This window comes from Schistocerca serialis, chromosome 4, assembly GCF_023864345.2.
Source record: "Schistocerca serialis cubense isolate TAMUIC-IGC-003099 chromosome 4, iqSchSeri2.2, whole genome shotgun sequence".
Lineage (NCBI taxonomy): Eukaryota > Metazoa > Arthropoda > Insecta > Orthoptera > Acrididae > Schistocerca > Schistocerca serialis.
Window position 1 is genome coordinate 604,899,664 of NC_064641.1, and position 25,228 is coordinate 604,924,891.

The 25,228-nt window shown below is 42.7% G+C and overlaps 1 protein-coding gene across 1 annotated transcript in view; it reads right to left on the bottom strand.

Annotated features, from left to right (window-relative positions):
• LOC126475401 (YEATS domain-containing protein 4) overlaps positions 1-25,228 on the bottom strand; it is an 84,379-nt gene that overhangs the window by 8,716 nt on the left and 50,435 nt on the right. The window contains exon 3 of the mRNA XM_050103235.1: positions 22,957-23,137. Coding sequence (XP_049959192.1) covers positions 22,957-23,137 — 181 coding nt within the window. The remainder of the gene's footprint in view (positions 1-22,956; positions 23,138-25,228) is intronic.

Below are 25,228 nucleotides of genomic sequence, written 5' to 3' on the forward strand. Positions count from 1 at the left end.
TACAGGTATTGTACAGGGTGTTCCAAAACTATCTTTTCAATTTTGATTACAAATATCTCATAAATGGGGACAGCTAGAAAGGTGTGGTATGGAGCATAATGTGCACAAGCACCTAAAGCAGCATTTTTTTCTTTTTCTTTTTTTTTTGGCACTTCAGTATTTAATGAAAATGGACACCCCTCTCAGCAGCTCGCACGGCTTGAAGAGTGGTTGGTAGAGACCAAATCTGATAACTCGGTCCAGTGGTACTTCTGGACACATTACAGAAGCAAACCACCAGCACATCTGACTAACAGATAATGGTAAACAAGGTTCAAGAAGTATGGAAGTGTTATCAAGAAGAAGAGTTCTGGATATCTGAGCCCAGGTGACAGATGTAGAACAGTAAGAGAAGAATCCATACAAAATGCTAGAATTTCTTTATCAAATGTTGACAGCAGAAACGAAGATACCAAAGCCGTGTGGTCATGATGTGAGATGACCAACCAGCTGATGATCTTGGGGTTTCTGTTCTCTTGCATGAAAAATAAAGATACATCTTCATTCAATGTCTTACACATAACATTTGTGCATTTTGTTGTACCCTGTTAATGTCAAAAAGCTATTGTGCGTCTTTGTGTAAGGAGACAAAAACTATCAGTGCACGAGAAAAATCTTATGTTCAAGGAACACACTGCTCAGTAGAATGCTGCCAACAAAACTGCTGCAATGAATTGTGGAGCATTGTGAAGCACTATAACCCTGGCTGCAGCAGCACCAAAGGGTGGGAGGGGAAGATCTATCACCCCATTCCCTGCCCTGCCAATTGCTGCCCACTGCACTTCCAAGTCGAATACTGCCGACTGTGCTGCCAGCTCTTCTCTCGCTGTACGGAGTATAGGCCAAACACGGGGCAGCTCTAAGATCACTTAGATGCCCTGCATGGTACAGATGGCACACGCACTGAACTCTGTTAAACGAATGCTGAAACTTCAGGTGTGTGTAAACATTATGCATAAACCACACATCTCTACTTATCCCCATTTCTGAGATATTTGTGATCAAACTTGAAAAAATCATTTTGGAACATTTTATTATTGTTTTTGTTGTCTATGGCATTGGAAGAACGAACAAGCATTTGTACCCCCCTGCATTCAATGTTACTGACCTTTATATTGCATAAGCAGTTCCAGAAGACTGGGTGACAAGATTTAGGCAGGCAGTGCTATTACAGCAAAATTGCAAATTAATCTGCATGTACGATCTGTAGTGTTAACCAGTGCACTGTCATGTCTATCCATGATCTTAATGGTATCAACTGAGAGCAGCAATTACAAGGTTCACATAAAAGGACAACTGGGCAGCAGAAAATCCTCAGGAACTTCACAAACAACCACTTTGCAGTCATTGTGTGACAGTTTGGTTTGCCACTGCTGAATTTGGTATGTGTTTTCCACATTTTTTCAAAGCATGTAGCATAACGATAACTTAATTTAAATCAATACTGTCACATTATGAAGACCTTCTTCTGACCCAAGCTAAACTAGTTCATTGAGGACCAAGAAGATGGAGAAGTCAGATTACAAGAAGATGGAGCGACTGCTCAAACTGCTCAGCGTTCTCTAGAAATTTTGAGAGAGTTATTTCCTTCACATCTTCTCATGTGACATCGCCTGGCCACCAAGGTCACCTGATTTATCACCTTGTGATGCTTTTCTTAAGGGATAATTACAGGCTCAAAAGCACACCACTCTGCAAGTGCTTAAGGAGGCAGTCACCCAGGAAATGGCTGCTATTCCACCACCAAGAAGTATGGACAACTTCAGGGAAAAGTTTTGTCAATGTCTCAGCAATGGAGGATGCCTTTTACCACAACAAATTTTAAAACTAATTAACGTAAAATGGTACAGTATTTGTTGTTTACCAATAAAAGTATTTTCATTGCATCTTTGTTTGTAACCAGCTTTCGAAATATGGGAGATCTTTTCACTAGAACCTGTATGTTGTTTGTGTTTTTCAGAATCATTTGACCATTGTTCTAACTCCATACTGTTTTACAGTTTGGAGTAGAATTATCATATGTCACAATTACCACAATATAACAGTAGCTTTGTTTCATTGCTCTGTTACAATCCACTAATTGCCTAATTAGGATGGCAACCATATTGTACTCTAAATTACTGTCGCTGCAAGTTCTGTAGCTTTCCTCCTTGCAAATTCAAATTTTATCATACCTGTAATTTAGGTGTGTCACACTGGTGTTGTAAAATTGATTGGTGTTTAATTGCATGTATGTCTAGAGTGTGGCCTTTAAATCTGGTGAAACTGATTGCCTACTCAAGCACTGGTCAATCAGTAAGACCATTCAAGCTGTTGCTTCACTGACTGACTGTCTGACTATCAGTCCTGCATGCTACACAATACTGCTTCCTGTTTACAAACATGCATTTTCGATTCTGTTTCAATATTTTATTAACCACTGACCACTTAAAACAAAATAGGTCTAGTCATTAAGTATACAATCTGCAACAAGGGTATTTTCTATAATCTTCTAACAATTTAATTTCATTTCTTTATCAATATTCTTAAAAATTATTATTGTCCACGTTTATTTCAAATTGTCATTGCTGTTAGAAAGACTGTCTTCCTGAAGCAACTTGAGAAGTGTAAAAAAGAGTTAAAAGAGTTTGGCAATCATTTCTGACAATAGTTATATGTACGTGATCACTAATGGCATGTGTTTGGAAATTAACCAAAGCTGTCAATTGCTTTTTCCTTGGTTGCCTTTCTTCTGATGTCTACCCAACTATGTTGTGCCTGTCTCATCACAATCTATGATGTATCTTTTTTTTCCTCTCTCTTGCTACAACACCATATACAGTTATTTTAAAAGCTGTTGCAGTTATCTTCACATTCAGAGTATTAGGTTCTTCATTATCCTTTTTCTCTAAATCCCTCACCAAAAAGAGAGATTGATAGGTATGACTGTATGTTAAGCTTTTGTTCCATTGTTTCATTTTACAGGCATGGCCTGTACGGCTCTCCACATTGGGAAAAGTTTGATAAAGATACAAATGAATACATTCACATCCAGCAAAACAAAATAAACAACAGTTACACCCTCAGCTGAAATTAACATGAGTGTAGATATTTTATAGTGCAGCAAAATGTTTCATTTGTTCTGCAATAGAGGAGTGGGCCACTGGGTAACACATTCTCTCTCTCTCTCTCTCTCTCTCTCTCTCTCTCTCTCTCTCTCTCTCTCTCCCCCCCCCCCCCCCTCTCCCTCTCCCTCTCTCTTGCACAGAAACAGCAAAGGTCATATGTGCCAATGTCAGAGCCTTAGAACACTAATATGAAAAAGGAGTTAAAAATGACTACACATTATGCACAATTGACAGTAGGAAGGAGAGCTACAAACAAGAACTCTTGGAGAAAGGTCCACAAAATAAGCTGTAGACACAATGGAGGTTACGAACTGAAGACTAAATGACCTTCGCCGTATTGCTAAGATGGATAAAAAGTAAAATGCATGCGAAAGCCGGCACATTGTTTGCTAAAACGGCCGATACCTCACATGGCAAACAGACATCAGAACTTAAGAGGTTAAAAAAAGGGCATTCGATCAGGTAATGGTGAACTGCCAAAGGTTGATGACAATGAGCACAGATAGTTTGGAGGTCACCACTTAACATATGGCGATGGTTATAATGGCAGTGCCCAAAATGAAACTTAGTTACAATGATCTTGTGGCGATGGGGCTGAGAGGAGATTGGCCAAGCCACTGGGAGAGGTTTAATTCCCAGAGCTTGTTTCCATGAAGGGAAGACCGGTGGTGATGCCAAAATGAGACCACTTGCAGGTAGACATTAACACGATCATCAGTACGAATCGAACAACTAGAGGGTCGAGGTAGGAGGACAGCAGCCGTGGCAGCACCATCAGCAGCCTTGTTCCCTATCAGAACGACGTGGCCACAAAACCACATGAACATCAAACTGGCTCCCTCCATTGTGAGCAAGTGGAAGCTTTCTTGGACCTGCTGCACTAAGGGATGGACTGTGTACAGCACACAGAGGCACTGAAGGGCACAGTGAGTCGGAGAAGATGACATAATTGAAAAGCCTGTGTTGCCACATGTACTGCATGGCCTGATACAGATTGAAGAGCTCTGTTGTAAATACTGAGCAGTGTACTGGAAGCCGATGCTGAAAATTGTTGATGCCAATGATGGAGGCGCACCTGACACTATGGTCAGTCAGAGCCATCAGCTTATATAAATGTCCTATCGCCAAGCTACGTGCCAAGGTTGAGAAACTTACAACAATATATTGAATCTGGAGTAGTTTCCTGAGGAAGCGAATTAAGTCCAAGGTGAACATGGGCCACTGTATGAAGCCAAGGTGGTGAAGGGTTCACACCCACTGGGAAAGTGGCAGGTAGCGTGAAGTTAAGCTGCTGGAGCAATAGCCAAAAGCGAACTCTAGAAGGTAAGACAAGAGCGATGCACCCTATACTGGCAGTCAAAGGAGTCATCAAAGATGGAGGCATAGGACGGGCAGCCAGACATCGCAGGCAAATGGCATGCGTATCTGCAGAGTAGAACATCACACCGCTAAGACTGTGGTAGTTTGGCAGCTTCTGCATAGAGACTCTCAACCGGGCTAGTGTAAATAGCACTAGTGGCCAAATGGGCTCCATGATGTTGAATTCCTTTTAGATGGTGTAAGATGGATGAGTGTGCGAAACACACAGTCTAGTTTCAAATGGACAAGGGATTGGTACAAATGGAGTAGGGTGATCTGCCACTCCCCTGGAAGTACCACTTAGGACTGGGTGTAGCGGCCAGGTGGGAGGACCAAGAAAGTTTTCTATCAAGCATGAGTCCCATGAATTTCATAGTTTCAGAAGAGCAACAGGTCTAAGATGTAATGAAGGTGGAAGAAACCCACTGCGCTGCCAGAAATTCATAAAACAGTTTTGTCAGTGGACAAGCGAAAGCAATTGTCGATGCTCCATGAGTAAAGATGATTGATGCATCACTGGAGATGCAGCTAAAGGAGACAAGTCTGTGGAGAACTGCAATGGACTGCAAAATCATCAACGAGACGGGAGCTAAAGATGCCTGGCAGGAGACAGGCCACAATAGAGTCAATGATTATAGCAAAGAGGGCAAAGCTCAGGACAGCCCTGAGATGCACCCTTTTCCTGGACAAAGGTGTCCAAACAAGGCAGAACCCACATGGACCTTGAAAACTCGATCTGTTAAAAATATCTGACTGAAACGGGGCAGGTGGCCTTGGATGTCCCACATGTGTAGAGTATGAAGGATGCCAGTCCTCCAGCAGGTTCATAGGCTTTCTCCAAATCAAAAAACACAGCCAAAATCTGGTATTCCTGCAGAAAAATATTCATGACATGGGTTGACTAAGTGGCAAAATGGTCAACTGCTGAGCGGCGTGCTCAGAATCCACACTGTGCAGCGGTTAGTAAATTGCAAGATTCAAGTCGCCATACCAACCGGGCATGAATCGTACATTACACATCATGCAAACACAGCTGGTGAGAGAAATGGGGCAGCAGCTAGAAGGAAGGCATTTGTTCTTACTGGGCTTAGGTATGGGTATGACAGTGGCTTCATGTCAGCATCTGGGAAACATGCCATCTGCCCATATGCGATTGTATGTATGAAGGATAAAGTGCTTGCCTGCAAGAGAAAGATGCTGCAACATCTGAACATTAACATAGTCCAAACCTGGGGTGGAAGTTTGGGTGAAGTGAGAGCATGATATAGCTACCTCATAAAAAGGGGGCATTGTAGCATTCATAATGCTGAGAGGAGAAGGGTATCACCTGAGCCACCTTCACTCGTTTCTGATGGAGAGAGGTAAGGTGATGGTGGGTAGAGCTTTAAATCTCCAAAAAATAGCAGCCTAAGGTGTTGGAGATAACAGCGAGGTCCACAGTGACATCATCCGCTAGTCAGATCAGAAATTGGACAATCAGCCCTGGTCCCAGAGAGGCACTGGAGGTTGGACCACATGACAGAAGAGGGAGCAGAAATGTTAGGAAAGGTAGTAAATGAAATCTAGCTAGCTTTTTTGCTGTCCCGAAGAATGCAATGACACTGTACACACAACTGTTTATAACAAATACAGTTCGTCATAGTAGGATGACTGTTAAACATGCGGGGAGCATGTTTCCGTGCGCATATGGCATCACAGCACACCTCAGTCCACCAAGTGACTGGCACATAGTGTGTTAAAGAGGAAGTGCAAGAAATGGAACATTCAGCAGTGTTAAGGATAAAGTCTGTAAGGTATGCACAACTGGTCATCACAACTGGGGAAATGTTTGGCAAAGATCACCAGGGAGGAGTAAAGCCTTTAGTCAGCCTTAGAAAGCTGCCAGGTAGGTTTACACGTAGATGGGGTAGGAGTCAGTATCGGATAGCACAGGGGAAATGGTTGCCTGAGTACGTATCACAGAGAACGGGCTACTTGAAACAACGGGCGAGTTGGATAGTGCAGAACGAGAGGTCCAAATGGGAACAGGTGTGCATGGAGTCTGAAAGGAACATGCATGCTCCAGTGTGAAGGCAGATGACGTTGAGTTGATCGAAAAGGTCAGCCAAGAGGGCATCTCTCTGACAGGTTCTGGAAGAGCCCCAGAGGAGATGTACATTAAAGTCACTAAGCAGCAGAAAGGGTGTCGGAGTTGATCATTATCTAAAGGAAGTCTTCCCTGGTTACACAATAACAGTGATGTAAACGTTACAGTGAGATGGTTTCACTATGAATGTCATCTCCGATGAGGAGCATGACTCCTACATAAGATGGAATGCCATTCTCAGGGGGGAAGGTCAAAGTAGACCCGAAAAAAAGTTCGAGAAGTCAGACCTGTCGTGAGGACACAATTTTGTTTCCTGAAGGCAGAAAACAAGTGGACGCTGTGATTCCAAGAACAGCCATAATTCTTCCTTGTTGGAACTAACACTGCGAACGTTCCATTGGAGAAGAGTCATGATGGGGAAAGTGGAGGAGCAAAAAGATGTTTTATCACCTTGGAAGCTGTCAAGTGCCGGCCTTCAAAGATTCACTGCCACAGGGTGCAGAAGCTGGAGGCCCTGTCCCATAACATATACAAAGACATTGGCATTCTCACTGTGTCGGCCCCCAGCTTCCAGAGCAGAAAAATGGTTTGCAGTACCAGCGAAACAGAGGTTGGCCGGGTAAGGGTGTTATGCAGTGACACTGTTGAAGAGGATCGCCGAGTCAGTGAAGGAGAAGGCTGTTTGCCTTTGTCTGATTTCTTTGAGTCTTTCCCCGGTTGGCAGAGAAAGACTGAGATGTTTGTTGGCGGGAGGGACGTAAAAGGTCTTCGCAGGAGTATTCTTTCTGTCCTTTCCAGTCTGCCAGTTATGTAGCAGGTGATTTCGCAGTGGTAGGCAGAGAGGTGTGACTTGTTGAACAGCTGGATGATGATGATGATGATGATGATGATGAGGAGGAGGAGAAGGAGGAGACAGAGCTGCTACCATGACACTGGGCAATTTTACAACCATGGTGCTGAATTTGAGGTCACAAGTCTGCGAGGCTCTAACCTTTGTGGAATGAGGTGTAGCAAGAACAGTACTGGAAGTGCTAGAAGGTAAAACACAGGGGTTTTGACTAGCCAACAACTTGCGAGCAACAGGGTAAGGCACTTTTTCCTTCACTCTGATCTCCTGGATGGCCCACTCATCAAGATACACGGGACATTGTGAGGATGAGGATGCATGCTCACCATTGCGATTGCTAGAGCGGGGAGAAGGAAGTGGGCAGTTGCTCTCATGAGCATCCATACAACAAGTAACACATTTGGCCATGTTTCGAAAGGAGATTCGATTGTGGATGTAATGTTGACATTGGAAGCAGCGCATTTGGTTTGGAATATACAATCAGACTGTATGACTTCATAGCCTGCTTTGATCTTGATGGAAGCATTATCCGCTTTGATCTTGATGGAAGCATTATCCTATCTAACATGAGAAAAGGATGAAGGTTTATCACCTCAGAAGTGCCAGCCTTTTTCATTATTAGATGGACTGCAGTGACACCCTGAACATAGAGGTAAGTTTGGGTTGCTCCCTTGGTCAGACCATCAAGTAGCCTAGCAAAAATAGTACCATGTGAAGAATTCAGCATTTGATGGACATCAAAATAAATAGGAGGAGAGAAGCTGCAAGCAGTTGTTGGGCTTGAGAATCACAACTCGTCTCCAAAAGCAAAGCGCCATTATGTAAATGAGAGCAGGATTTCACAGCACCATCAATTGCATCAACACCTTTATGAATTATAAACAGATTAACTGTAGCAAAGAACTGACCATCTTCAGAATGTGATACCACGAGGAACTGAGGTGCATGTGGGAGAGTCTTGGAATCTTTAGCCTCAGTCTGTGTATGTTTAGTAGATGTAGACTGAGATGGTGACTGACTTGTTGAGAGGAAATCCCCCACGATTGCCAGCATCTCTGATGGTGCACTCTTTCCAACTGCTGGCAACTGGTCCTCCATCAGAGGGGGCTGATCTGCCTTGGGTGACTGTTGACACCTCAGGCGGCACCTTCTGAAGTCCTGACAGAGGGGCCAATTGACATTTTGGGAAGGTAACAGCTAAGGCAATCACCCTTCCCTGCACCTGGCCTGTACCAGGTGGAATGTGCGGACCCTACCTGTAAACCCGGAGCTGGAAATTATGAGTTACTCAGTCTCCTGTTGTGCAGCTGACACTGAGCCAGCCTTCAGGAGCACACAGGGAGGAAGAAGAAATGAAGAGGAACCTCAAATGCTGATGCAGAGGAAAGACAGGAGATAGAGAAAGAAAGAAAAGAGGAGAGAAAGAAATAGTGTGAGGACTGTTCTGATGTCAGGCTACCGAATATGCAGAAAACATTCCCAAAATTATCCCAGACATGTTCACCAAGGGAGAGGAAGAAGAATAGCAAAAGGATAGACTAGCAGCACGCAAGGAGAAAGATACTGCAAAGGCCGGGGCCCCGTGGTAGCCAAGCATGAACTCACCAGAGAGTGGTTAGTCCAATGCAGGGGGGGAGGGTGGACGGGGGAGCAACACTTAGGCAATCTTCCATCCATTGCTGCAAGGCCTTCTCAGTCAACAATGAGATTACACTCTGCAGAAAGTGACATTCTCAACTCTGTATTCGCAAAAGATATATTTGGCTGCTAGCTCCTCTTACTTTACTATAAAATGTTTTTGTACTTTGAACAAATCTGCAACCTTCCCCTACCTTTGCAATGAAGATAATTTTCCCTGGATGGTTGGCAAGCTGAACTGATTGTAGGCAAAAAAATTTGCTATTGATCAAATTTAACCTGTCCAAGTATTATTGGCCAGAGCTAGGAAAAAAGACTGGGCAGTCACCGATGTCCCTACGTTTCGGACTGTCACCGTAAGAAATATTAAAATTGCAGTGCTTATCTGAAATACTGCAAAATGCAACTTTAAAAACTACCATTCCCCTTTTAAAATATGTCAGATTTAAAATAATTGAGTTCCTGAGTAGCCAAAGTGGTCAATATCATCTAATCTCGGTGTGCAATATTAATATCCAGAATACCTATTTGTGGAAGACAGTCCTTTGCACAAACCAAATTAAATTTGTTACTTCCAAATAACGTTACTCAGTTAGGCTTGGTGCTACATACAGGTATCTTTCAAGTAATATGCATTTTTAACTCTACCACATCATAACCAACTACTGTAGCTTGTCATTCTCGGTGCACAGGTTGTGAATGGAACTGTTCATAAATATGCCTCCGACTGGCTCCAGCAAATAAATTCAGGCAAGGCATAACTGGTGAAAAAAGTCTGAAGATGATACACAGTACCAGAAAATCCTTTTCTTTTACACACAGCTCATTCATCCCAGTGAACTGGAGAAGCTGAATACATGCTTGAGCTCACTAACACACAAAAGATCTTAAATATGTGGAAACTCACATTTTATTTGAGAAACACAGCTTTTTTTCTGTACAACTTTCGGTATCACACTTCTGTTTGTGGAGATTTCAGTCTTCTGGTAGATTGTTCAGGTATCTGAAAAACTTCCTGTTTATATTTTGCAGCTTCTTCACTTGTCTTCTGTCATAGTCTTACAAACAGCTCTCATAACTAATTTTTCATTTATTGTTCCAGACATCAATCACAATTATAATCACTCAAATTTTTAAAGCATGAAGTAAAACAGGCTCATCAAGAATACAGACACAATCATAAACAAAGCTGGGGATAGGAGATTTTGTGTACCTATAAAAAAGGTTTACACAAAATAATAATAATAATAATAATAATAATAATAATAATAATGAATTAAGACAGTTAGGCAACAAAGATAAACAGAGATTGGTATGTATGATAAATCTGCCTGGTACAGAGAAACCCTGTCATTAGAAATTGAAAAGAATTAAAAAAACTTGAAACTGTGTTTAGGAGATGTAAAAGTCATTCTCATTGTTAAAAAAACTGCTGCAGCTATAGATAGTACAAACACAGGCTTATTAAGGAACATGTGTTCTTTTCTGATCTTGGACTGCTGCACTTGTGCAATATATGCTTGGAAAGCAAGGCCACCCCAAAAGCATAAGGTAGGTTGTAACTTTGTAAAATAAAGTTGATGAATGTGACAATTAAAATCAACCTACTTGAAGCAGTATGTAAGGCTCATGACAAAGTATGAAAAATACAGTGGGTTTTCTAGTGAGTGCTGTTTTATGATAATGCAGACAGTTAAAAGGACATTAAAGGTAGGTTGGTTGGTTGGTTGATTTGTGGGGGTTGAAGGGACCAGACTACAAAGGCCATCGGTCCCTTTTTCCACGATCATGAAAACCCACAAGGAATATCAACAAGCAAGGGAGGTAACAAGGGATGACACAGAACAAGAAAGACACGGACAATGACCAGAAAACAAGGAATTAAAAGCACACAGATTTGTACAGTGGTTGGCCGACCATGGAAACAAAAAAAGGAAAAGCCAAAAAGCCAACCACGAAGAGAGACACTAAACATCTCAATCTAAAACTGTAGGCCAAAGGTCAGACGCAACACACAAAAAGGACAAACCCTCAGATTGAGCGATAAAAGCCCCCTGCTCGAATAGAACTCGAAACAAAGCCTACCGCTGCAGCGTCATCTGTTAAAAGAGCAGGGAGAATTTCGGGCAGCGCAAACGTCTATCTGAGCGCAGTTAACAGCGGACAGTCCGACAAGATGTGGACCACTGTCAACGCTGACCCGGAACGACACAGATGTGGGTTCTCATGGTGCAATAAATGACCGTGCATCAGTCAGGTGTGGCCAATGCGTAGCCGGCAGAGAACAATTGAGTCCTTGGAAGAGGCTCGCATGGAGGAGCGCCACACACCTGTAGTTTGTTGGGTGAAGGCAGGGTGCGCCATTCATAACTCCCAGTAATAAGGACTTTCTGCCGCAATATGGACTGGTGTTCACATTCCGAAAGGCCAATCTCCAGGGCTGGTTTACTGATAGCCTGTTTGGCCAGCCTGTCAACATATTCATTACACGGGATGCTGACATGACCTGGGGTCCACACAAAAACTACGAAGCGGCCTCAATGAGCAAGAGTATGGATGGACTCCTGGATAGCCATCACTAGACAAAAGTGACAAAAACACTAAGGGAGTCACTACAGATAACAAACGACTCACCTGAGCAGGAGTGGATATACTCTAGGGTGCAAAAGATGGTTACCAGCTCTGCAGTGAAAACATTGCAGCCGCCCAGCAATGAACATTGTTCAGATCGATCCCCAAGAGTAAAAGCATAACCAACTTGACCAGCAACCATCGAACCAACGGTATAGACCACATCAGAGCTGTGACAAGTGGCAAGAATGGAAAGAAAGTGGCAGCAGAGGGCCTCAGGAGGGACTGAGTCCTTTGAGCCCTGTGCTAAATCCAGGCAAAGGCATGGGTGGGGCACACACACCACAGGGGAATATGTAAACGGGCTCAGGAAAGAGGTGGGAGAGAGAGAAACTCAAGCCCAGAGAGAAGAGCCTGAATGCAAACCACAATCGTACACCCTGATCGAGGCTGCCGTTTGGGAAGATGGACGAAAGAGTTGGGGAACAGGAGACGGTAATTTGGCTGCCCAGGCAAGCTACAAACATGAGCAGCATAAGCAGCCAGTAGTCGTCGGTGCCAGATCCTCAATGGAGGGACACCAGCCTCCACAAGTATGCTGTTTACAGGGCTCGTGCAGGAAGCTCCAGAAGTGAGTCGGATCCCGCCAATGGTGGAGACGTACCTTTCCCAGCACTCCTGCTTCCATTGCCGAATAAGATGTCGGGCTCAGGCATGGAGCCGCTTAAAGGTAAGGAGGTTTTCCAGTGACAGATGCCGCTTATGACGTTGGAGGGCCCGCATGCATTCTCTAATTGCCTCAGCGATCTCCGGTGACCACCAAGGCACAGTCCTCTGCCAAGGGGATCCAGAAGAACAAGGAATTGCAGATTCCACTGCAGAAACGATGCCAGTGGTTATCGTGTTAACCACCACATCAATGGCATTATGAGAAAGAGGCTTACTGGTGGAAATGGAGGTGAATGAGTCCCAGTCAGCCGTATTCAAAGCCTATCTGGGGTGGCACCCAGAAAAGTGACGGTGTGGCAGTGACAGAAAGATCAGAAAGTGGTCACTATCGCACAAGTCATCATGCACACCCCATTGGACAAATGATAGAAGGCCAGGGCTGCAGACCGAAAGGTCAATGGCTGCGTAAGTGCCATGCGCCACACTGAAATGGGTGGAGGCACCATTATTTAAAAGAGAAAGATCGAGCTGTGCCACCACTTGCTCAACGACACTGCCTTGACCTGTTGCCACCAATCCACCCCACACAGGGTTATTGGCGTTGAAGTAGCCCAGTAACAGAAAAGGTGGCGGCAGTTGAACTATCAGTGCAGCCAATACACGCTGTGGGACATCACCATCTGGTGGAAGATAGACACTGCAGAAGGTAACAGCCTGTGACGTCCACACCCTAACAGCAACAGCCTCTACAGGCATTTGAAGAGGCAAATGCTCACTGTAAAGAGAGTTAAGGACACAGACGCAGACTCCTTCAGATACCCTCTCATAAGCTGCCCAATTCTTATAATAACCCTGATAGCCAAGGAGGGCGAGGGTTCACAACACCAGAAACCAAGTTTCCTGGAGAGCAATGCAAAAGAAAGGGTGAAAGCTGAGAAGTTGTCGGAGCTCAGCTAAGTGGTGGAAAAAACCGCTGCAATTCCAATGGAGAGTGACATTGTCTGTGGCTGAAAAAGGCGTGAAGGGACCGAGGAGGCAGATTACGCTACTGGGCCATCTATCACCACCGGAGAGCCTGAATCAAGGACCATTTCGTCTGAAGAAGAGGTGAGATTGATGTCATCGGGGAATTCCAAAATCTGCAAATCATCCTCAAGACGCAGAGCTGGTAGTAACAGGTGGCACAGAGGCAACCTAAATCTCTTCCGTCTTACCCAGCTTTTTCTTCTTCCTCTCCTCCTGCCACTGCTCCTTAGGATGAAACTGGAAGGGAGTCACAGAAGGAGGGCCAGGGACAGATGAAGGGCAGGAAGGTGTGTGATCTGCTGCTCCTGGCTTCTTGAGCCACTGACTGAAGTCAGCTGTCGCACTGGGGGATGCCTTAGAAGGTAGACTTCCGAGCGACCCTTTACATGCGAGAGAAGCCGGAGGAGGCTGGTGTACCTCCGGCGGGAGGGGGAATCCGATACCCCTGTTAGTTTGGGGGGTTGATCTCCCAAAGGAGGTACCTTGGGAGTACCAGAAGAAACAGTGTCCCCCATCACAGACACAGGGGAAGAACCAGGGCGGCCTCCAGGGCCCACTGGAAGCTTAGCAACCACAGGGACAGCCATCGCCACAGGGCGGGGGTGGGGCAACGAAGTCGAAGTTGCAGTCGCAGCATATGATGTAGTCATCTGCACAGGATGAAGCCGTTCATATTTTCTCTTTGCTTCCTGGTAGGTGAGCCTGTCTAGGGTTTCGATTCCCACGATTCGCCACTCCTTACAGAGAACAGGGCAGTCAGGTGAGCAGGGGGCGGGGTGCTTCCCAAAGTTGACACAAGTGGGAGGAGGGACACACACAGTGCCTGGGTGCAGAGGACGACCACAATCCCTGGAAGTACAACAATCCCTGGAAGTACAACAATCCCTGGAAGTACAATAACCCCTGGAAGTACAATAACCCCTGGAAGTACAATAACCCCTGGAAGTACAACGAAATGACGTGACCAAACTTCCAACACTTCAAGCACCGCATAGGGGGGAAGGACATATGGTGTCACATCACAACGGTAAACCATCACCTTGACCTTTTCAGGCAACGAGTCACCCTCAGAGGCCAAGATGAAGGCACCGGTAGAAACCCTGTTGTCTTTGGGTCCCCTACACACGCACTGGATGAAGGTGACACCCCGTCGCTCTAAGTTGGCGCGTAGCTCCTCATCCAACTGCAAAAGGAGGTCGCGATGGAAAATAAGACCCTGGACCAAGTTAAGGCTTTTATGGGGAGTAATCAACACAGGGATATCACCCAGCTTGTCACAGGAGAGCAACACCTGTGATGGGCTGGGGAGGCCGCTTGGTTCAAAATTACCCCGCTATGCATTTTAGACAACACCGCCACTTCCCCAAACCTATCTTCAAAGGTGGTCTACGAAAAACTGGGTCTTTGTTGTCTTAAAAAGGTCTTTCCATCCGTCCTGCTGCAAACTAGGTACCAAGGTGAATACGGCTCTTGAGACCTGGGTGCCCTACGGTCCTCTGAAGGTGTAGCCAGGGAATGGAATGATGAGGAATCATACGTCGCAGCATCAAAATCATTTCTGACACACTTGGAGACTGCTGGGGCTGAGCGACCACCAACCTGATTCAATTTAATCCATTTCTTAGGGGTCATCCACCCTGATGCCACTCACTCTGACCAGCAGCTCTCCCCACGGGCGCCACCCAGCCTCAGCAAGGACCACCTGGCGGGATGGCCATTGCCGGGAGTCCTGGTGCCCCAGAAGGACGGGCACCTACTCCTTGGCATACACGGGGAGGTCTCAGCTCAGGCATCAGCAGTGCGATCCCTGTGTTGTCAGGGGCTACCACCAAGAAGGTACATGAGAACCCCACCATGACGGACTGGATACCGCACTGGATTTTGGGTGTCAAAATGGCGAAATGGTTCAGAATTGTCGTGGGTGTGAAGGATGGTACGGTGTAGGAGACGAGAAGGAGCCAACCAATAAGATGTTGGATGCAAAGCCCGCTACACGATAAGTAGCATGCAAGATCTTGGTGCATGGTGGACAAAAAAAAAAAAAGAGACAACAACAACAATAACAACAACAACACGTAAGGCGTCCTTTCCCAAATGGCACACACTAGCAACAGAAAGTTAGAAAAGATGGAGGACAAACCCGAGAGGGGACCAACACATTAAGGCCAAAATGTGAGAGACTCCTTTTAGTCACCTCTAACAACAGGCAGGAATACCGCAGGCCAATTCTAAGCCCCGAACCCACAGGGGGGAAAAGGACATTAAAGATTAACGCCATGTTGGGTAATGATAGATAGAGTGAGTACAAGATGAAAGTGAACAAGGACAGGAAGGAATATTGTTAGAAGCCTTATTTGGGGAATCAGACCAGAATCTGTTCCGTCCCTCAGAAATGCATTTAACCTTTGTACAAGAGAAAAGTTATTGACTCTCACAAATAAAGTGGTGTATGTACAGCTACACAATAGGCCTACCAAATGCTCTTGCTAAAAATTGCAGCTATATGTCATCTATATCAACAAAAAAGGAAGGAAAGAAGGGAGATTAGGGTTTAACATTCTAACGGCAACAGGGCATCAGAGAAGGAACACAAGCTTGCATTACGAAAGGATGGGGAAGGAAATTGGTTGTGCCCTTTTCAAAGGATCCATCCTAGCATTTGCCTGGAGTGTTTTAGGAAAATCGTGGAAAAACCAAATCCAGACAGCCAGATGGGGAATAGAACCACTGTCCTCCCGAATGCAAGCCCAATGTGCTAAGTACTGTGTCACCTTGCTTGCAAACAAAGAAAGAGGTCAAACAAGAAGTCACTTCCATCAATTATGATATACATGTAATGTAATTTGAAATGGAATTTACATACATTTTGACATGCTGTAATGGAAATGTACATACAATATGGTAATTTGACTTTTTTTCTTTTCTGTACTGGTGTTCTGTATACAAACAGTAACACAGATGCTACAGTGTCAATCACATGCCTCCTATTAACAAATATAAGCAACTCATGAGAGTGATTAAAGGTCCATTATTAGACGTATGTAAAAAAGATCATAGCCAAAAATACAATACATTTAACTGATGTTGTAAAGTATAAAGCATAGTGACAAACATTACTGGTGTAATGATGTATAGTACCATTTTATAGTTATTTTACTAATATTTAAATAACTGAACAATGCTTAGTTTGTGTGGGCAAGAAATCGGTGAAAACTGTTTGTTGATGTATAAAGTAAGTCATGCTCACAAGAGAATCTAAAAATGGTAACCCATACAAAACTGCAGATGCTAGACCTGGTTGTAACAGGAGTTTTTGGTGTTGTATGTGGCTAAATATGGAATAAACAAAAATCCTTTATAAACAACATGTTGCTCAATAATGTTAACATGTGGATTGCATTATGCACCTATTTTCAGTTTGTAGTATTAGACTGTGATGAAGTGCTGGTGCTTTAGAGTGTTTCTAATTACACAAGGCTCACCTGTTATAATAATTTTACAAAAATAAAATAAAAATAAATTTACAATTATAATTGTAGTGTGCATAATTACCACAAAATGTTCCACAATACACACACACACAGTGCACTGTTAAACTAAGTACACAATTTTTCACTAATGGATGGTGCATGCAAACTGGTGTAATGCTGACAAATTCTTGGCTGGAAGGTCTAAACATCATGTTTTAAAAAAGTTATTTTATTTTTTACATATTATACACAAGCACATGAGGATTTCATATTACTGTAAGTAGTTTGACCAGCCATTGGCTCACCTTGAGCCTAAAGGTACATGATGAAAGAGTTGGTGTAACATTCCCACTATACTGCTAACGATACTACAGTGGAACCCCACTTAACGAGCACTTCCCATAGTGTACAATTTGCATGAGCAAAACAAACTGTAAAAAAATTATTCGCTTGATGAGCAATGTTTTGCATAACGAGTGACGACGATTTAGTGTGACATCACCAGCCGATTTAGTGGACTTCACCAGCCGATTTAGTTTGCATGTGGTGGGCAAAACATTCAACAATATGGACACCTTTCATTGTTGGACGTGGCATTGAACAATGCCTTTAGTACATACTGCAGTGTGGGTTTAGCACTCTTTCTGCTACCATTTTAGTGCAGCTTGTGATCATACAATTTTCTGAACTTGTATTCACAGTGTTTCTGTGTATGCAAATTTTAATAACCTCTGTACAGATGTCCCCAAAATAAAGCTGCAAGAAGATGACGATAAGAGAAAGAAAATGACCTTATAAATGAAATGTAAACTGCAAAAACACAAACATGGTGGGAGTGTTGCTAGTTTAGCACACATATACAATTGATCTACATCAACTATTTGCACTATCCTCAAGAACGAGGGCAAGATTTAGGATAGAACTTCAAAGGGAATGTCAAGAGTAACTTAACAATGGTTTCATATTCTGGACAATATCGAAAGGTTGCTCCTTATATGGTTAAATGAAAGCAACTGCAAGGCAACGTATTAACGAGATCACCATTTGTGAGAAGATGAGTATTATTTTCGCTGGCCTGGTTAAGAAGAAACCAGGATCATCAGCAGCCGAAGAAGTGTTAAAAGCTGTGGGTGGTTCGAGAAGAACCAGTACCCACAGCATTGTGAGGCACAGTGAAACAGCCAGCTCCGACACAAAGGCAGCAGACAACTTCTTCAGAAACTTCAACATGCTTTTAGATTCTACGGGTTATGTGCACAACAGGTTTTTAATTATGACAAGACAGGTCTTTTCTGAGAAAATATGCTGAAGTGTGCACCTTGATAATAAAAGAGGAGAATGCACTGCACAGTCAAAAGACAATGAAAGACATCTCACACTGCTATTCTGTGCCAATGCAAGAGGCGATTTGAAAATTAAACTGCTATTTGTCTACCACTCGGAAACTCCACAAGCCTTCAAGAAGTGTAAAGTCCAGAAGAGCAGGTTAAATGTGAGGCTTGGGCAACAAGTGATCTTTTTGTGATAGTGTTTGGTCCTTTGGTGAAAAAATATTTGCTTGAGATGAATCTGCCATTCCATGTCTTGCTTGATGCAGACAACAAGACCACCTCCTTGAAGAATTTCAATTTATCAAGAACCAACTTCTGCCTTCCAACAACACTCTGTTACTCCAGCCTAAGGACCAGCAGATGAATTCTAACTTTAAGAAGCTCTACACTAAAGCACTCTTGAGCACTGCTTTCAGTTGACTAAAGTCACCACTCTCACTCACAGAGAGTTTTGGAAATATTACTTCAACATTGTTGCCTGCATCAATATGATCGAACAGGTGTGGGAAAGGGGTTACCAAGGGAATTCTCACTTCTGCTTGGAAGAAGCATTGGCTGCAGTGCACTGTCAGATCTGACTCTGAGGCAGTACCCGTGGAGCCTGTGGTCAGTGAGATTGTGTCTTTGGCCAAGACCATGGGACTGGAAGTGGGTAACAATGGTATCAGTGAGCTTGTGGAAGATCACAGCCAAGAAATGAGCACCAAAGAGCTTATGGAGTTGCAGTGCATTTCATGCAGGAAGTTGTGGAGAGGAGTTCTTCAAAGGAGGGGGAGGCAGCACCAGCCAAACAGTAATTTTCTGGCACAATACGAGAAATATTGAAAGCATGAGAATCAGTTGCATCATACACTCAAAATCATCACCTCAATAAAGCAGTCGCTATGCATGCTGCAAATTTATTTGACGATAATGCTCTGTTACATTTTCGAGAAGTGTTGAAGCATTGGAAGGAACAAATGGCTATAGATAGCTTCCGAGTGAAAAAGAAATCGTTATGCTTCGTGAATAATGAAGTACATAACACTGTATGTATAATTTTCTTTGAATAAATGGCATGAATAAGATAACTTTTAGTACTTTTTCTGCATGGAACACATTACTGTGTTTTAGATTAATTTATATGGGATAAACTATTTCACTTAATGAGTGTTTCGCAATACGAGTAAGATTCTGGAACTAATTAGTTTTACGTAGCCCATGCATTCCATGGTTAATGTCTGACTGGATCACTCTAGTGTAGCATCATTAACATAGTGCCATTAAATTTAAAAGTGCTAATGTTTCCACAAAAGTCTTTATTTTTCTTTTTGCCCTGTTTCTTTGGTTGTTGTTGGGGTCTTCAATCCTGAGACTGGTTTGATGCAGCTCTCCATGCGACTCTATCCTGTGCAAGCTTCTTCAACTCCCAGTACCTACTGCAACCCACATCCTTCTGAATCTGCTTATTGTATTCATCTCTTGGTCTCCCTCTACGATTGTTACCCTCCATGCTGCCCTCCAATACTAAATAGATGATCCCTTGATGCCTCAGAACATGTCCTACCAACCGATCCCTTCTTCTAGTCAAGTTGTGCCACAAACTTCTCTTCTCCCCAATCCTATTCAATACCTCCTCATTACTTATATGATCTAAACATCTAATCTTCAGCATTCTTCTGTAGCACCACATTTCGAAAGCTTCTATTCTCTTCTTGTCTGAACTATTTATCGTCCATGTTTCACTTCCATACATGGCTACACTCCATACAAATACTTTCAGAAATGACTTCCTGACACTTAAATCTATACTCAATGTTAACAAATTTCTCTTCTTCAGAAACGCTTTTCTTGCCATTGCCAGTCTACATTGTACATCCTCTCTACTTCGACCATCATCAGTTATTTTGCTCCCCAAATAACAAAACTCCTTTACTACTTTAAGTGTCTCATTTCCTAATCTAATTCCCTCGGCAACACCCGACTTAATTCGACTACCTTCCATTATCCTCATTTTGCTTTTGTTGATGTTCATCTTATATCCTCCTTTCAAGACACTATCCATTCCGTTCCACTGCTCCTCCAAGTCCTTTGCTGTCTCTGACAGAATTACAATGTCATCGGCGAACCTCAAAGTTTTTATTTCTTCTCCATGCATTTTAATACCTACTCCAAATTTTTCTTTTGTTTCCTTCACTGCTTGCTGAATATACAGACTGAAAAACATGGGGAGAGGCTACAACCTTGTCTCACTCCCTTCCCAACCACTGCTTCCCTTTCGTGCCCCTCGACTCTTATAACTGCCATCTGGTTTCTGTACAAATTGTAAATAGCCTTTCGCTCCCTGTATTTTACCCCTGCCACCTTCAGAATTTGAAAGAGAGTATTCCAGTCAACATTGTCAAAAGCTTTTAAGTCATAGGGTCAGTATTGCCTCACATGTTCCAATATTTCTACGGGATCCAAACTGATCTTCCCCGAGGTTGGCTTCGACTAGTTTTTCCATTCGTCTGTAAAGAATTCGCGTTAGTATTTTGCATCTGTGACTTATTAAACTAATTGTTCAGTAATTTTCACATCTGTCAGCACCTGCTTTCTTTGGGATTGGAATTATTATTCTTCTTGAAGTCTGAGGGTATTTCATCTGTCTCATACATCTTGCTCACCAGATGGTAGAGTTTTGTTAGGCCTGGCTCTCCCAAGGCTGTCAGGAGTTCTAATGGAATGTTGTCTACTCCCGGGGCCTTGTTTCGACTTAGGTCTTTCAGTGCTCTATCAAACTCTTCACGCAGTATCGTACCTCCCATTTCATCTTCATCTACATCCTCTTCCATTTCCATAATATTGTCCTCAAGTACATCGCCCTTGTATAGACCCTCTATATACTCCTTCCACCTTTCTGCTTTCCCTTCTTTGCTTAGAACTAGGTTTTCATCTAGCTCTTGATATTCATACAAGTGATTCTCTTTTCTTCAAAGGTCTCTCTAATTTTCCTGTAAGCAGTATCTATCTTACCCCTAGTGAGATAAGCCTCTACATCCTTACATTTGTTCTCTAGCCATCCCTGCTTAGCCATTTTGCACTGCCTGTCGATCTCATTTTTGAGATGTTTGTATTCCTTTTTGCCTGCTTAATTTACTGCATTTTTATATTTTCTCCTTTCATCAATTAAATTCAATATTTCTTCTGTTACCCAAGGATTTCTACTAGCCCTCGTCTTTTTAACCTACTTGATCCTATGCTGCCTTCACTACTTCATCTCTCAAAGCTGCCCTTTCTTCTTCTACTGTATTTCTTTCCCCCATTCCTGTCAATTGTTCCCTTATGCTCTCCCTGAAACTCTGTACAACCTCTGGTTCTTTCAGCTTATCCAGGTCCCATCTCCTTAAATTCCCACCTTTTTGCATTTTCTTCAGTTTTAATATACAGTTCATAACCAACAGATTGTGGTCAGAGTCCACATCTGCCCCTGGAAACGTCTTACAATTCAAAACCTGGTTCCCAAATCTCTGTCTTACCATTATATAATCTATCTGATACCGTCTGGTATCTCCAGGCTTCTTCCATGTGTACAACCTTCTTTTATGATTCTTGAACCAAGTGTTAGCTATGATTAAGTTGTGCTCTGTGCAAAATTCTACCAGGCGGCTTCCTCTTTCATTTCTTAGCCCCAAGCCATATTCACCTACTACGTTTCCTTGTTTCCCTTTTCCTACTACTGAATTCCAGTCATCCATGACTATTAAATTTTTGTCTCCCTTCACTATCTGAATAATTTCTTTTATTTCATCATACATTTATTCAATTTCTTCATCATCTGCAGAGCTAGTTGGCATATAAACTTGTACTACTGTAGTAGGCGTGGGCTTCGTGTCTATCTTGGCCACAATAAGGCATTCGCTATGCTGTTTGTAGTAGCTTACCCGCACTCCTATTTTTTTATTCATTATTAAACCGACTCCTGCATTACCCCTATTTGGTTTTGTATTTATAACCTTGTATTTGCCTGACGAAAAGTCTTCACTAATTCCTACTATATCTAACTTTAACCTATCCATTTCCCTTTTTAAATTTTCTAACCTACCTGCTCGATTAAGGGATCTGACATTCCACGCTCCGATCTGTAGAACGCCAGTTTTCTTTCTCCTGATAACGACGTCCTCCTGAGTAGTCCCCACCTGGAGATCTGAATGGAGGACTATTTTACCTTCGGAATATTTTACCCAAGAGGACGCCATCATCATTTAACCATACAGTAAAGCTGCATGCCCTCGGGAAAAATTACGGCTGTAGTTTCCCCTTGCTTTCAGCCGTTCACAGTACCAGCACAGCAAGGCCGTTTTGGTTAGTGTTACAACGCCAGATCAGTCAATCATCCAGACTGTTGCCCCTGCAACTACTGAAAAGGCTGCTGCCCCTCTTCAGGAACCACATGTTTGTCTGGCCTCTCAACAGATACTCCTCCATTGTGGTTGCACCTACAGTACGCCTATAACACGAATTATATTACACATTTAAATGTTCTTATCCAAAATTATAAACTACATGAATTTAATACTGCACGATTATCCTCTTTTGATATACACTGTAGTAAAGCTCGTAATTCTGGTATGCGCGGGTCATGTAAGTTAATTCAGATTTATTGCTCTGTCTCAGTTACACACACACACACACACACACACACACACACACACACACACACACACACATAAATGTTATATGAAAAAAAAATTAAAATTAGTAAAGCTTATTCTATTCACAAGAAATCAAAGCTAGTGGTGTCTTAATATTTATACTAATAAAAGCATCTTAAACAATAGAATTATATGCTTACAATCAGTCTCATGCTTCCAAGGTCCTATAGTAAGCTGTCTTGTATTTGTGAGAAGGCTCTGCATAAGAACAGTTGGATCTTGGAAGACTATTTCCTCATAGAATTCAGAAACTAACATCTTTTTTCCCAACATCGCATCAGGCCCTGACTGGAAGAGCTTCAGGATGTGATACAAAGTAACCTGCATACAAAAATTTAAATTAAATGCAATAACTATAATTCTCATATACAAACAAACATCAGTAGAAATCAAGGGTGTATCTTAAACTTTAACATAGCCCCACAATTCAACAGGCATTTGTAACAGCTGAAGATTTGGAACAGTTGAATCTAAGAAGCTTTTATTTAAGTAGTTGTGTCACGACATGAATGCCATGGAGCAAAAAACTGAAGTATTCAATTAACATCTGCACAATTCAGCAAGCTATACATAATGCTACTGAACCCAGCAATGGTTCACAACTGCTAAATATACAGGGTGGATGGGAAGTCACTACGTAATTTTAAATGTCCATCAGTTTTTTTATTAATGAATAGTTGCACATGGAGCGAGTTGTACTCAGCTCTCAGAACCATGAGAATATGTGTAGTACACTACAAGTCCACATATGCTCATGCATTGTCAACCAAATGACAAAGTATAGGAATGTCATCAATTGCTTTCTGCAGGAAAGTCGCAGGTATATTACTGAGTGCAACTGTGATTCTCTGCTCCAAATTCATCCAAAGTGCACGAGTTTGTTCGCTGCACCTCTTCTTTGGCCCAAATCCATAAGAAGAAGTCACACTGGATGAAGTCTGAACTTCTCTGAGGCCATTCATGGGGTCCTTGCTGTCCCTGAGAATGTTCTGGAAAGTGTTCACCCAGCCAGATACAAATGATGCAGGAAAAATGAGATGGTGCCTCATCTTGCTGAAAAAGGATAACCACAACATTGTGCCATTGTGATAGTGGCCACACATGTTCACTCATCATCTGGCAATACTGAACACTGTTCATAGAATCTTACAGTATGAATGGACCAATGAGAAAATCCAAGGTCACACCACATGAGATTATCAATTTTGGTTGAGTCTGTGATTTTTCAATTGTCATCACAGATTTGTTTCTGCCCAATAATGGCAGTTGTGTCAATTGACAAATCCCCAACATGATACACCACCTCACTGCTCCAAATAATGTTATTGAACAAATCTGGCCAACCAATATTCCATCTGCCTGTCAGAATCCTCTGACGATAACTCCTGAATGTAATGCGGTTTCCAGATCAGGTCCTTCTTTCACATAATATGCATTGCTTGCCTGCTGATTACACTCTCACAAGCAGTCCAAAGTGTTGATTTACCAGGTCTGCAAGTGAAGATGATGCTAACTGCTCCTACACTTTCTGGAGATCACACCACTGAAGGTCATTGTCCTTGTGGTTTACCCGCAACTGACCCAGTTATCATTAGCTAATCATTTTAGCATCAAGTATAGCATTAGGGCCATGTCTTCTGGTAAACCTTCCGGGACATAAGGTCGTGGTCCATGAAACTCTTTGGCTCCTAACGTTTCGTCCAGAGCTGCGCTGGACATCTTCAGAGGGGTGTTTCTCCTCCAGTGAGTCTTGCCGACTGACGGGTCGAACGTCTGAGAGCGACTTATGTATCGTAGAAAGTGGGCATGACCAGAGTTACACGTGATATGCAGAGATAACCTTTGTCAGAGATAAAACTTAACTATCGATCGTAATCTCGTCACGGATAAAACTGTCTAGCAATTCTGTAGTGCTACTGTCCAAATATCACTAAGTTTCATGGTCTCTTCTTTCCGATTAAAATTATCCCTATGTTTATATATTTCAATTGCTTCTCTACAAAGCCGTGGGTAATAGTTCGTCGTCGTAGATAAAATTTTTGTTTCGGAAAACTTCACTTGGTGATTTCCTGGCTGAAAAGCGTGTTCTGCTACAGCCGATTTATCTGTTTTTCCTAATCGGCAAAGACTTCTGTGTTCTTTTAACCGTGTATTTACGTTTCTTTTTGTTGTTCCAACATAAACTTTACCACAGGTACACGGAATTTTATATACGCCACTGGCTGATAGAGGAGCGCGTTTATCTTTTACAGACTGAAGAACATGACAAATTTTCTTCGTTGGTCTAAAAACAGGTCTAATATCATGTTTACTTAAAATCTTTCCAATCTGATCCATTACTTTCTTTATAAAAGAAGTTTATGTTGGAACAACAAAAAGAAGCTTAAATACACGGTTAAAAGAACACAGAAG